Here is an 11,997-nt window from a genome sequence, read left to right on the forward strand (position 1 = left end):
CTGTGCCAGTCTTCCTCCACTTTGTTTGTGGGATGCCGCCACATAATGGCTTGATGAGTGGCGTAGGTCCATACCCAGGATCCAAACCCACAAACCCTGGGCCGCAGAAGCAGAGAGTGCAAACTTAACCACTACACTGGTGCCTAAATTCAGTTTTAAAATACCTCTGGTTACCTGAAATGTAAATCCAATGCCTGACCATCTCCCCAGCTCTCATCCCCATACTTCTCTACACACTCTCTCTCGATCCAAGCCCCACTGCTTCTCTCCCTCCCAACTTCCTCTGGGCCCTCTGGAACTCTGAGCGTGTTCTCATTTCAGAGCCTTTGCACATGCTCTCACTGTTTAAATTCTATCATTCTTCTTTTCTTTTGAGGAAGATTAGCCCTGAGCTAACTGCTACCAATCCTCCTCTTTTTGCTGAGGAAGACTGGCCCTGAGCTAACATCTGTGCCCATCTTCCCCTACTTTATATGTGGGACACCTACCACAGCATGGCTTGCTGAGTGGGATCTGAACCGGTGAACCCCAGATCGCCAAAGCCGAACGTGCGCACTTAACTGCTGCACCACCAGGCTGGACCCTAAATTCTATCATTCTTTTAGTCATGGAACATCCTCAAGAAAACTTTCTGACTGCTCAGACTTTATACACTCATATAGCACCCAGAATCTTTCTTTTGTGGCATTTACCACAATTAGTTAACTATTTATATGTTTAAGTCATCTGTATCTTTTGCTAGGAATATGATCTCCATGAAGACAGGAAACTGCTACATTTCAGCATCTAGCATACTCCCTGGCACAGAGAAGCAGCTCAATAAATACTTGCTGATTGAATTAATAAACCCTTCCAAACCTCACTTCCTTATCCCTAAAGACGTTATAAAAAACTTACCTCATAGAGTTGTTGATCTGATTAAATTAGATAAGATATGAAAAGGGCTTAGCAAGTGCAAGGAACATTGTTAATGGTCAAATTGGTAGGAGTGATGATAACGGGGGTGATTGTTCAGCTCCTCATTTACTAAACGATATGTACTTTAGTGTGTGACAGATGCCGAAGATAAAACCACAAACAACATAGAAAAATGTCCCTGTGCTTCAGAATTTACAGTCTCACAGTAACCAGGAAACAGCCAACTTCTTGACCATTTTCCCGGGCTTTTGGACTCCCTTTCTAGGCACCCTGAAATTTGTCTGCTCCAAATTTCATATCTTCTTATGTTCTCCTAATTCATGTCTCTTAGCTTGTCATTTGCTTCAATCCTCGCTGCTATTTGTTCATATGAACTCTGCTCCATATGAGACCAATCCCCAAGGTTGCTCCTTCTGGGCTGGGGAGACTCAATCTGGCACACATTTTGTGATCACCACCCCTCCCCTAACCATATCCTTCTGGTTCAGGAGTATGGTAATCCTGAGAGATGAACGGTAACCTCAGGGTGAGTGACATCCAGACCTGAGCTTGACACTCCAGGCCCATCCATTTTCTGTGCAAAGTAACTGAGCAGGTGAGCCACCCATTCCCTGGTGCATTCTGACTTCCACAGACACGATCCTGCCACCTTAAACAATCAATACATTTTCTGGGGGTCTTGGGAATATCAGCATTAGTGTCCTAATTGGATCTACCCTGCTCTACCACTTCTGTTGACCAAAAGATGTGTGTGATTCCACCCAGTTTTATTCCAGTAAAGCTGGCTTTCTCACTCATCTAAAATTTGAGATGACTATAAGCTAAAAACTTCTTAGGGTCCCAAGGAAAGAGCAATGAGCTAAGAGTTTGAAGTTCTAGTCCCAGCTCCACCATGTACTTACCATGTAATGTCAACATTTGTTCATTTACTTATTCATTCAATATTTATCAGGTACCTACTTTAGGCCAAGCACACTGTAGGCTGGGCACATACAGACATGAAGAAAATACAGTTGACTACCCTCAGATCTTTCTAGTGAGGAAAGCAGATGTACAAATTATTTATTACATTGCAATGTGAGATCAGTATAATGGGCTGTATAGATCACAAAGAAGAGAAGGACTGACATCTAGGAAGGTCAAGGAAAGTTTTCATTCCTCATTTCACAGATGAAGAAAACGTAGATTTTATCAAATTAGGGAGATGTGAAATACTGAGAAACGGAAAGGCAGTGGGGTCTTAGGAGGGGTAGAAAATCTAGGCTCCAGTCTCAGTATTAAGCACTTAAGAAGTAGGCAAGGCATTCATTCATTCAGGCATTCAGTAGAACATTTGAGAACCTATTATGTATCAGACATTGTGCCAGTAGCTTCCATTTCCTCATCTGTTGTGCCTGCCAGGATTATCTCATAATATTGTGAAGATCAAATGAAATTATGCAAATGAAAGTAGTTTATTAACTGTAGAATAATATCAATATATCTACTTGTATAGTCTTTCACACCTTACAAAGTACTCTTACTTCCATTATCTTCCATAATCTTTACAACAACTCCATATGGTGGGCATCATCATCTGCATTTTACAGATATGAAACTGAAGCACAAAGAGGTCAAATACCCCACCTAAGGTCGTATAGCTAGCAAGAGATAGAACCCAGGTCTGATGCAAATGCCATGGTTTTTCCTTATAAGTGTAAAATATTAACTAACACTTCCAGACAGGCTGACACAAGGATGGTCACAAGACTGCATATGATTAGGTGCCAAAAGATAATACCAGCTAGGAGTCCAGAAAATAAACAGGCACTTTAGACAGAGTGGTCAGAAAGGTTTTATGGAAAAGATGAGAACTGAGCTGTGTCTTGAAGGATGGAGCACTGGAATAGGTGATGAGAAGGGTGAGGGCACTCCAAGTGAGAAGTCTCCACAGATGAAGGATCAGGAATTCAGTATTTGTTAAGTCAAGAAGAGACTCTCTGGCCAAAGCCGCAGGGCAGAAAGGAAGAGTAAAGTCAGCAGCAAAGGAGTCTGAAAGGGAACAGTACCATCAGACGTGTAGGGCCCTCTCTGCCCTTGTATGTTTAGGTGATGGACTATTGACAGACTTCCATAGGCTCTCCTGGAGTATACAATGGTGGAAAACAGTATTCCTTGAAATATGATCCCTCTCATTCAGCATTCCTCAGAATCAGGGCAAAGAGAGCAGGAGAGTGGAGTCATGGATCAATCTGACCATCTTTAACAACGGAATTTCAGAACTTTGATTTTTTTTTTCTATTATCATTTCACCAGATCTAGCCAAATTCTCACAATTTGGCTATGATGAACAACAGTGAGTTATTTCATAAAGGATGAAGTGAGGTTGGGCCCTTAAAAAAACACATCTAGAGACAGTCGGGGCTGCCCCAAGGTAAATACTAGTAGGACCATGAGCAGCAATGATCATGCTGATCTATGCAGCATGGAGACATAGTCTGTACAATTAATGCCTAAAATAAAATTTTAACATAAACTGCTAAAAATAAGATTATTCTAAATAGCATGATACAACCGGAAGAGCATAACTGAAATCAGTTAACTCTGTTCAGAGGACAAGGGAAGGCCAAAGAACGCATTTATGGTGGTTCACACGGTTTTACTGTGGTTACTTAAGCTTCTGTAAGTAAATATGAAGTTTATTATTACCCTTCCTTTATCGTCAAGCAGCCTCCCAGCCCAATCAGTTCAGCAAGTCAAAATGGTTTTCTTCGAAGAAATTCCGTAAGTTAACGACAATGCAAAAATGAAATGACCTAGTCAAGGTCATTCAAGTTATCTGGACCCATCCCAGCCTCGTGATTCTCATTGTGGCTCCGTTCTCTTTCCAGGCCAAAGGGCGGCGAGAGAAGCGAGCGCAGGGGGCGTGGCGCGCGGGTCAGCGCGAGCGAGGACGCCCGGCGCGGAGAGGAGGGAGCGCCTTTGACTAAAAGGCGCCGCGTGTGCTGCCGGGAAGAGCCGTGTTCTCGCCAGAGCCTCATACCCGGATGTCCGCAGAGGCGGCAATAGCCGCGCGGCCGCCTCCCACCTCTGCGCTCCCTACCACGTCCCCCGCGCCCAGCGTGAGTGGGACCTACGTTACCTTTTCTAGAGCTCCGTTCATCCTTTTGCTGCAGCCTGTAATTGTGGAAGCTGAGGACTGCCCCAAGCAGCTGCGATCCCTGGGCGTCTGACAACACTGACGGAACGGCCTCGATCGCGTCCAGTAATGATATCCGACCGAGACTCACTCAACTCCCGCAGCATCTTGGTTCCGGCAGCTTCTAAGGCTGTCTAGAAATGCCCCCAGACTCCGCCCTCACTACAGCTCGAGTGTCACCTTCACTGCTGTTTCTCCAGGCAGAATTAATTGCCATCTCTTTGTTGCCCCAATACTTTGCACATAATTCTGCCATTTCATCGACCATATCATGTATTAATTATTTGTTACTCTTTCCCATATTTGTGGCTTCCTCAAGAACTGAGATCCTGTCTGATTAATTCATTCCACTGTCTAGCACAGGACGTGATCTGACTTCTAACTTCGATTTAAAAGCTAAATGACCCTAAGAGAACCTTCCTGACATTCAACTGCCTCATAATAATTGGTAATAACTACCTTATATTGCGCGATCACTCTATGCAATGCATTGTGCTCAGAGCATCACTTAATTTATTCCTTATAACAAGCCTGTTAGTGAGATATTATCACTCGATTTTACATATAAGGATATTGCAAGAGGTTAAAACACTTGTCCGGGGCCAACCTACCGAGGCAGAACTGAGTTTCAAACTCAGTCTCTATGCAAAGTGTTTTCGTCATGACACATCCCTTCTCACATGAGATAAAGGTCACTGCACACATTCGTTTACTTACCTTACACACATCAACCTTTTACTTAGCATGACTTTGTGCCAGTCCTTTGATTGAACCCTGGGAACATGGAGATGAATATTACATGGTCCCTTCCCTTAAGTGACTCATAGAAGATTGCATCAAACTAAAAGCCTTCTGTGCAACAAAAGAAACAATCAACAGAGAGAAGAGACAACCTACAGAATGGCAGAAAGTATTTGCAAATCATTCATCTGATATCCAAATATCCAAAATATATAAGGAACTCAATTCAATAGCAAGAAAACAACCCAATTTAAAAGTGGGCAAAGGTCCTGAATAGACATTTCTCAAAAGAAGACATACAAATGGCCAACAAGTATATGAAAAGATGTTCAACATTGCTACTCATCAGGGAAATGCAAAACAAAACCACAATGAGATATCACCTCACACTTGTTAGAATGGCTATTATCAAAAAGGCAAAAGATAACAAGTGTTGGCAAGGACGTAGAAAAAAGGGAACACTTGCGTACTGTTGGTGGGAATGTAAATTGGTACAGCCATTATGGAAAACAGTATAAACAGTATATATACATAATGGAATATTACACCAGACTTTAAAAAAAAGGAAATCCTGTCATTTGTGACAACATAGATGAACCTGTAGGACATAATGCTAAATGAAATAAGTCAGGCACAGAAAGACAAATACTCCGTGATCTCATTTATATGTGGAATCTAAAATAGTCGAACTGATAGAAGCGGAGTATATAATGGTGGTAACCAAGGGTTGGGGCGAGAGGCTGGGGAGGATGAGATGTTGGTCAAAGGATACAAAGTTCCAGTTATGTAGGATGAATAAATCTAGAGATCTACTGTACAGCATGATGATTATAGTTAATAATAGTGTATTGAGTATTGGAAATATGCTAAGACAGTAGATTTTAGGTGCTCTCATCACACACAAGAAACGTAACTATGTGAGGAGATATGTTAACTAGTTTGACTGTAGTAATCATTTCACTATGTATATGTATATCAAACCATCCTATTAGACACTTTAAATATATACAGTTTTTTTTAAGTGGCTCATAGGGACTAGTAGGGAGATCAAGTTATAAGCAGACAGTTATAAAGTATGAGGAATTCCAAATACAGAGATATAAACTCTGTGTATGACAGGAGTACATGGTCACATAAAATCAACATCAAGTGAAATAACAAATGTGCAATTATTTTTATTGTCGCCATTATTATTATTGCTGCTGCTACTGTTTTTGTTATTATTGTTCTAAGCAAGGAAAAGGTGTAACAACTGGTAAATATGAATGGGGCTTCAACAATAGGGAGTTTACTTTGTTGTCAGAAACTCTACCAGGATCCCTTATCCTATTGTTTTATCAATCCCTTCTATGATGAAATTCCAAAGAACAAAGGGCTATGTTGGTAAATCTATGTCCCCCAAAAGTAGCATTTAACTCCTTTGGGGTAGAGTTGCTAAGAGACCATTTAAAGAGACAAATTCACAGTTAAGTGATGCACTGTGCATAATACATTGCACGTAGTGGTCACTCAGTAAAACATACTCATTATCAATTATTATGAGACAACTGAATGTCAGAAAAGTTCACTTAGCTTCAATCAGCTTATAAATCGAGGTTAGAAGTCAGATCGCTGTGTCCTGTGCTAGACCCTGGAATGAATCAATCAGACAGGATCTCAGTCCTTGAGGAACCGACAACTGAATATGGGAAAGAGATAGTAACAAATAATTAACACATGGTAGATGAAATAGCAGAATCGTATGCAAAGTTCTGGGGCAACAAGAGATGACAATTTATTCTGCCTGGAGAAATAGCAGACAAGTCACACCTCCTCCACCACAGTGACTGGTTATTGCCTGCAAGGGTATCTAAAAGCTGCTGGGATTTTAGGAGTGAATTTTTAAATAGGAAAAAAACATCTATAAAGTTCTTAGATTGTGCCGGGTCAGCTTGTTTCAGGTGTATAGCTTCATTCAATCTTCCCTATAACCTTGTGAAGCTCAGAATCATTACAATTATTTCATAGATGAGGAACAGAGGCACCAAGAAGTTACCTGGTTGACATAAGTCACATTGTAAGTGATGAGCTGTCTGATTTCAGCACCTGCGCTCCATCTGCTCCATAGGACTTTGTCTATAGGTTGCCAAAAGGGCAGGTTGCTAGGCCAGGGAGTTTCTTTCCTTGTTTAGTCCAGGTAAATACAATCTGGTGAGATACAAATTGCATCTTTGTGTTGTTCATACACTCTGAGGAGGGAGCAAGCTGAAAGGAAGGAGCAAAAGAAGGAAGAAGGAGACAATTAGTTCTGTGTATCAAAGTACAAGGATTCCCAAAACAACTAGAATACTTTAAAAGGTCAGGCATCTAGCACCCAAAAGGGAGGTGAAGTCAGCATATATTGTTGTAAAGATACCTGAGCAATATTCATGAATGTCTTGGATTGGATGTTATTGTTGCCAAGCTCTGCTGATGATATCATGTGTGATAAAGGAATATAAACTTCCTAAGCTTCCCAGAAGGACGTTTTCATACAATGTGACCAGAAATCCTTGTGTATCCGTTATTCTTTAGTTTCTCTGACTTATTTTTCCCCCAGCTTCTAAAAACTAAGACTCTGTTGGGGAATCCAAGACAGCTCAACACAGGGCAATGTCCAAGTACCAAGGCTCCTGCCTTCTTGCTTCATCTTTTTATAGACTATGAGCTGCCCAAGGTAGAAGATGTACCTTACTTATCTTCGTATCTTCAGCATCTAGTCCAGGGCCTGGACCATGGTAATATGCACCTGGTGAACTGAACTGAAAGCTTCTTCTTCTTTCTCTTTTTTCTCCTACCCATGACTCATCTCTACAATGGCATTTCTTGTCTGCCCTTTCACAAGTGGCATCGTAGAGACATAAGGATAGGAATATGGGCTCAGATCCAATCCTGCCTCTACCCATTACACACTGTGTAGTTTTGAAAAAGAGAGAGTGGTGAATGTTTGGGGGACTTCAAGTTTGGTCGAAATGTAGATATAGAGAAAAAAGTGATGAGAAAAGAGACTAGAGAGGCAGAATAGAGTCAAATTTTTAAATTCCAGGCCAAAGGGTTTGGGAGGCTTTGACCAGTCAGGAAGCAGTGAGGAGCGGAATAGTGGAGGAGAGAATGGAGCCAAGGAGTCCAGCCAGAAGACTATGGGAGTAATTTAAGTGAGAAAGAGGAGGGCCTAAGTTAAGGCACTGATAAAAATGGAGAGGAATCAGTATGAGAGATTTTAAGGACGTATAATGGGCAGGATTTGGTGACTGGTTAAATATGGGAAGTAAAGACCATTTTCAGTTATAATCTAAGGTGGTATTGGTCTGAGTATCAGTCTACAAATAGGTGGCAGATAAGCCAGTTTCCCATTCTCCCAGGCACATGACCTGTTCCTGCCCCTCTCTTTAATTCCCAGAAGTACCTTTGGCCATCAGCATAGAGTGGGAAATAGATTGAGGCTCACCAAATCCTTCCTGACCTCCCCAGTGGGAGAAATAGAAGAAAAGGGGTGGAATATTTGAATGCCACCTGTAAAGGCTGCCTGAAGTAAATCCTTTCGGCCTAAATTCTGGATAGTTTTGCCTTCGTGATGAGTGTATGTTGGAAGAGAGGCAGTGAAGACAGTAGGGCTAAGGAAGACAGAACCAAATAACAATTTGTGATCACTTAACTTTAAAAATGATTTGTGGGGCCAGCCCTGTGGCCAAGTGGTTAAAGGTTCGGCACACTCTGCTTTGGTGACCCAGGTTCTCAGGTTCAGATCCTTGCTGCAGACCTACCCCACTGTCAACCATGCTGTGGCGGTGACCCACATGCGAAAAATAGAGGAAGATTGGCACACATGTTAGCTCAGAGGTAGTCTTCCTCAAGCAAAAAAGGGAAGATTGGCAACAGATGTTAGCTTAGGGCAAATCTTCCTCAACAAAACAAAACAAAACAAAACAAAAGACTTGCAAATCCCTCTCTCCCTCTCCTCCATGCCATTCTTTTTTTTGAGGATGATTAGCCCTGAGCTAACATCTGCCACCAATTCTCCTCTTTTTGGTGAGGAAGACTGGCCCTGAGCTAACATCTGTGCCCATCTTCCTCTACTTTATATGTGGGACACCTACTACAGCATGGCTTGCCAAGCGGTGCCATGTCCTCACCCGGGATCTGAACCGGTGAACCCCGGGCTACCGAAGCAGAACATGCGAACTTAACCACTGAGCCACTAGCCCAGCCCCTGCAAGCCGTTCTTAATGCTGCCATCCGAGTGATATTTCCGAACACAAATATGACCATGTCACTTCCCTGCCCAAAGACATTTTATGCTCCCTACACGATGCCTATAGCAGTGCTGTCCAATAGAACTTTCTGCAAATGTGTAAATGTTCTGTATCTGCTCTGTCTAATCTGGTAGCTACCAAACACAAGTAGCTATTGAGCACTTGAAATGTGACTATCGCAACCTAGGAATTGGATTATAACTTACTTTAATTTTAATTAATTTAAAAGTAAATAGCCACATGTGGCTGGTGTCTCTCTATAATAGCCTATAGGAGCAGGTCCAAACTCCTGAATACGACAAACCGGGTTCTTCACACTCCAGCTCCTGCCCACTTATCTAAACATCTTTCCTACCCTTTTCAACACAAATATTACTCCCCAGTCAAAATAAATTTCTATGATTCTTCAATCATAATATACTCTATTACACCTCCCTGCCTTCATACCTGCAATTTCCTCTGCTGAAATGACGTTCACCTGGAAAACTCTTTCTCCTCTTTCAAGACACAAGTCAAATGTTACCTTTCCTTTTAGCCTCTTGTATCCATTTCACAGGAATGGTATGGCCTCTCCACGGTACTCGCACAGCCTATTTTTCATGCCCTCAACTATTGTAACTATTTGTCCATGTGTATATCTTTCCCAATATATTGGGAGCATTTTTAAAGGAGTATTCTTTTTTTCCACCTCAAAGATTACCACATATGTTATTGTGTTTATTGTTTTGTTCTTTCCAAACCACTTCCATGAACATTATGCAATCTTACCAAAGGTAGGATGATGGGTATGTTTTCTCAGTCTGTAGATGACAAAACTGAAAGGAAGAAGAAAAGTGGCTTGCCTAAGCTTAAAAAGCTTGTACATGACAAAAACAGAGTAACAACAATTAATTTTTAGCTCTGAAAGTCCCCTCTGTGGTCAAGAACAGCAAAAGCAAACTAGAAGCTCTGAGATCCTCCCATTGCCAACCCTAATCCTCAAACCAACATTTGGTGAATTGATACTTAGATAGCACAGGTGAATTTGGGCCACAAGCAACCTAACTGAGGAAGTAACAATGAAGCCAGTCATTTCCCAGGTAATAATGGAGGCTAAATGCAATGGAGCACCAACTTCTTCTTCAGCCCTATACATTTCTCCTCCCCCTCCAGACAGATGTCAACCGATTTTTGTCCACTTCATCTTTTACTTAGTCCTGTGCAGCAGATTCTTAAAGGCATATTCTTCATTTTTCTTTGTATCCCCAGCATTTGGCACAGGTCATAGAACATAATGAGGCTCCAATAAATGTTGAATGAAATAATGAATGAGTGAATATATCAGCATTCCTAGATGTAATTATGGATCTTAGATTTCCCCAAGATCTTGAAGCACAAAAAATAAGGATGGAAGAACTTTGCCTTTCTGGCTTTATTTTTACAAGCCAGCCTTCTTTAAAAGCTTTAAAAAAAAAAAAAAAAAAAACTGCTCTAGTTCTCAGCACAGCCACATCAGAGAAAGCCTTAGGGAACAAGAGAGAATAAAGGGAGGCCCTTCAGAAGAATATGTCTGAGCTCAGGTTAAACTTCCTTCAAAGTAATAATTCTGTGGTACCTATTATAAAAAGTTCCCCAAGGGTGCCAAATAGCTCTAATTTATAGCTTAAGTAAAAATATATGCATTAAGCTACCTCCAATTGAAAAGTATTTTAGCTTCAGTAGGACTTTTCTGCTTCTATTTTTTGGTATGGTTTTGGTACAAAGAAAATCATACTTAAAAGGAAAAAAAAAAAAAAGACAAAAGGCTAGAGGTGAAAGAGAGCTGCCTACCCAGGAAAAACCAGAAAGGGATGGTGCTGACTCCCCTGGCTGTACTTTACCAGGAGTCTTCTGCTTGTGCAGGGCTGGGCCAAGTGAGTAGGGATTACCTAACCCTGGAGAGAGGGAGAAAGGATGATGAAAGAGGCTGCAAGAGGGATACTCAAGATGTTAGTGAGATCATAGAAGCTTTAAGAAAAGAGGCAGAGGGTGCAAAGAATCACTCACCAAGCCGCTAGGTGTGTAACTCAGTCGAGAATCTTTCTAGAAGCCCAGAACCTGTGTTCAGGTGGTCCAGCCCAGCCTTCAGCACGGGCATGCCAAGTTGGACAAAGCTCCTCCAGCTTAGGGATACTGGGATACTTGGACACCTGAGAGGCTATCCTCTCCCCATCCTTCCATGCCTTTCAAGTTTGCTTGCACTAAGCCACCTTTTATAGTTTACAGCATTACTCCATATGAGAAAAACTTTTCTTATGGACTAGGAAGAATCCTTTATGTTTCTGCTGCCCAAGCCCCAGATATCAAAGATACTGAAAAACAGAACCCAAGAAACCATAATTTCACTCTAGCAAACTACTCATAGCCTCTAGAGTAATTCTCCTGCCTGGCATCTTGGGATTAGAAGACACAGGTGCAGATTTTACAAAATCATGATGTGGAGGTTGATTGTGAAATAAATTCCTCAGAAGACAGTAACATCTCCTTGACCTACTGAGATAGGAGCTTCTAATCTTCATCTCCAACTATCCTCTCCATGTCTTTATTTGAATGCCTCCTCCTCTTTACCTCCACATCTACTTCCCAAGGTCCACTTTCACTGGCTCTCACATGAACTATTGTGCTGGCTTCTGAATTGACCTACCAGCCCTCAGTCTCATGACCCCATTCCAGTTTATTTCAAAAATCAGCCGTCTTGAAGCACGTATCATGGAGATCATGATTTCTAAAACAAAATAAATCCAAACAAGACAAAACAAAACAAAGCCTTCAATTTTACTTACAGCCCTCCAATTTAACAACATATTCCTTACCATATCATTCATAGCTCTAGTGATCTATCTCCAATTTACCATTCCAACCTCTCCTATT

At 41.6% G+C, this 11,997-nt stretch overlaps 1 protein-coding gene across 3 annotated transcripts in view; it reads right to left on the reverse strand.

Annotated features, from left to right (window-relative positions):
* Positions 1–4,222, reverse strand: part of MRPL48 (mitochondrial ribosomal protein L48) — a 48,600-nt gene extending 44,378 nt beyond the window's left edge. Inside the window, exon 1 of one of the 3 annotated variants that reach the window (NM_001309294.1) lies at positions 4,040–4,138. In NM_001309294.1, the coding sequence (NP_001296223.1) occupies positions 4,040–4,060 (21 nt within the window). In that variant the 5' untranslated portion in view covers positions 4,061–4,138. Of the gene's footprint in view, positions 1–3,606; positions 3,796–4,039 lie in introns of those variants that run through there. The other 2 variants (XM_070272163.1, XM_014741498.3) reach the window with 2 other exon arrangements.
* Positions 4,223–11,997: the final 7,775 nt, after the last annotated feature.

The sequence above is a fragment of the Equus caballus genome, chromosome 7 (assembly GCF_041296265.1).
Source record: "Equus caballus isolate H_3958 breed thoroughbred chromosome 7, TB-T2T, whole genome shotgun sequence".
NCBI classification, from domain to species: Eukaryota; Metazoa; Chordata; class Mammalia; order Perissodactyla; family Equidae; genus Equus; species Equus caballus.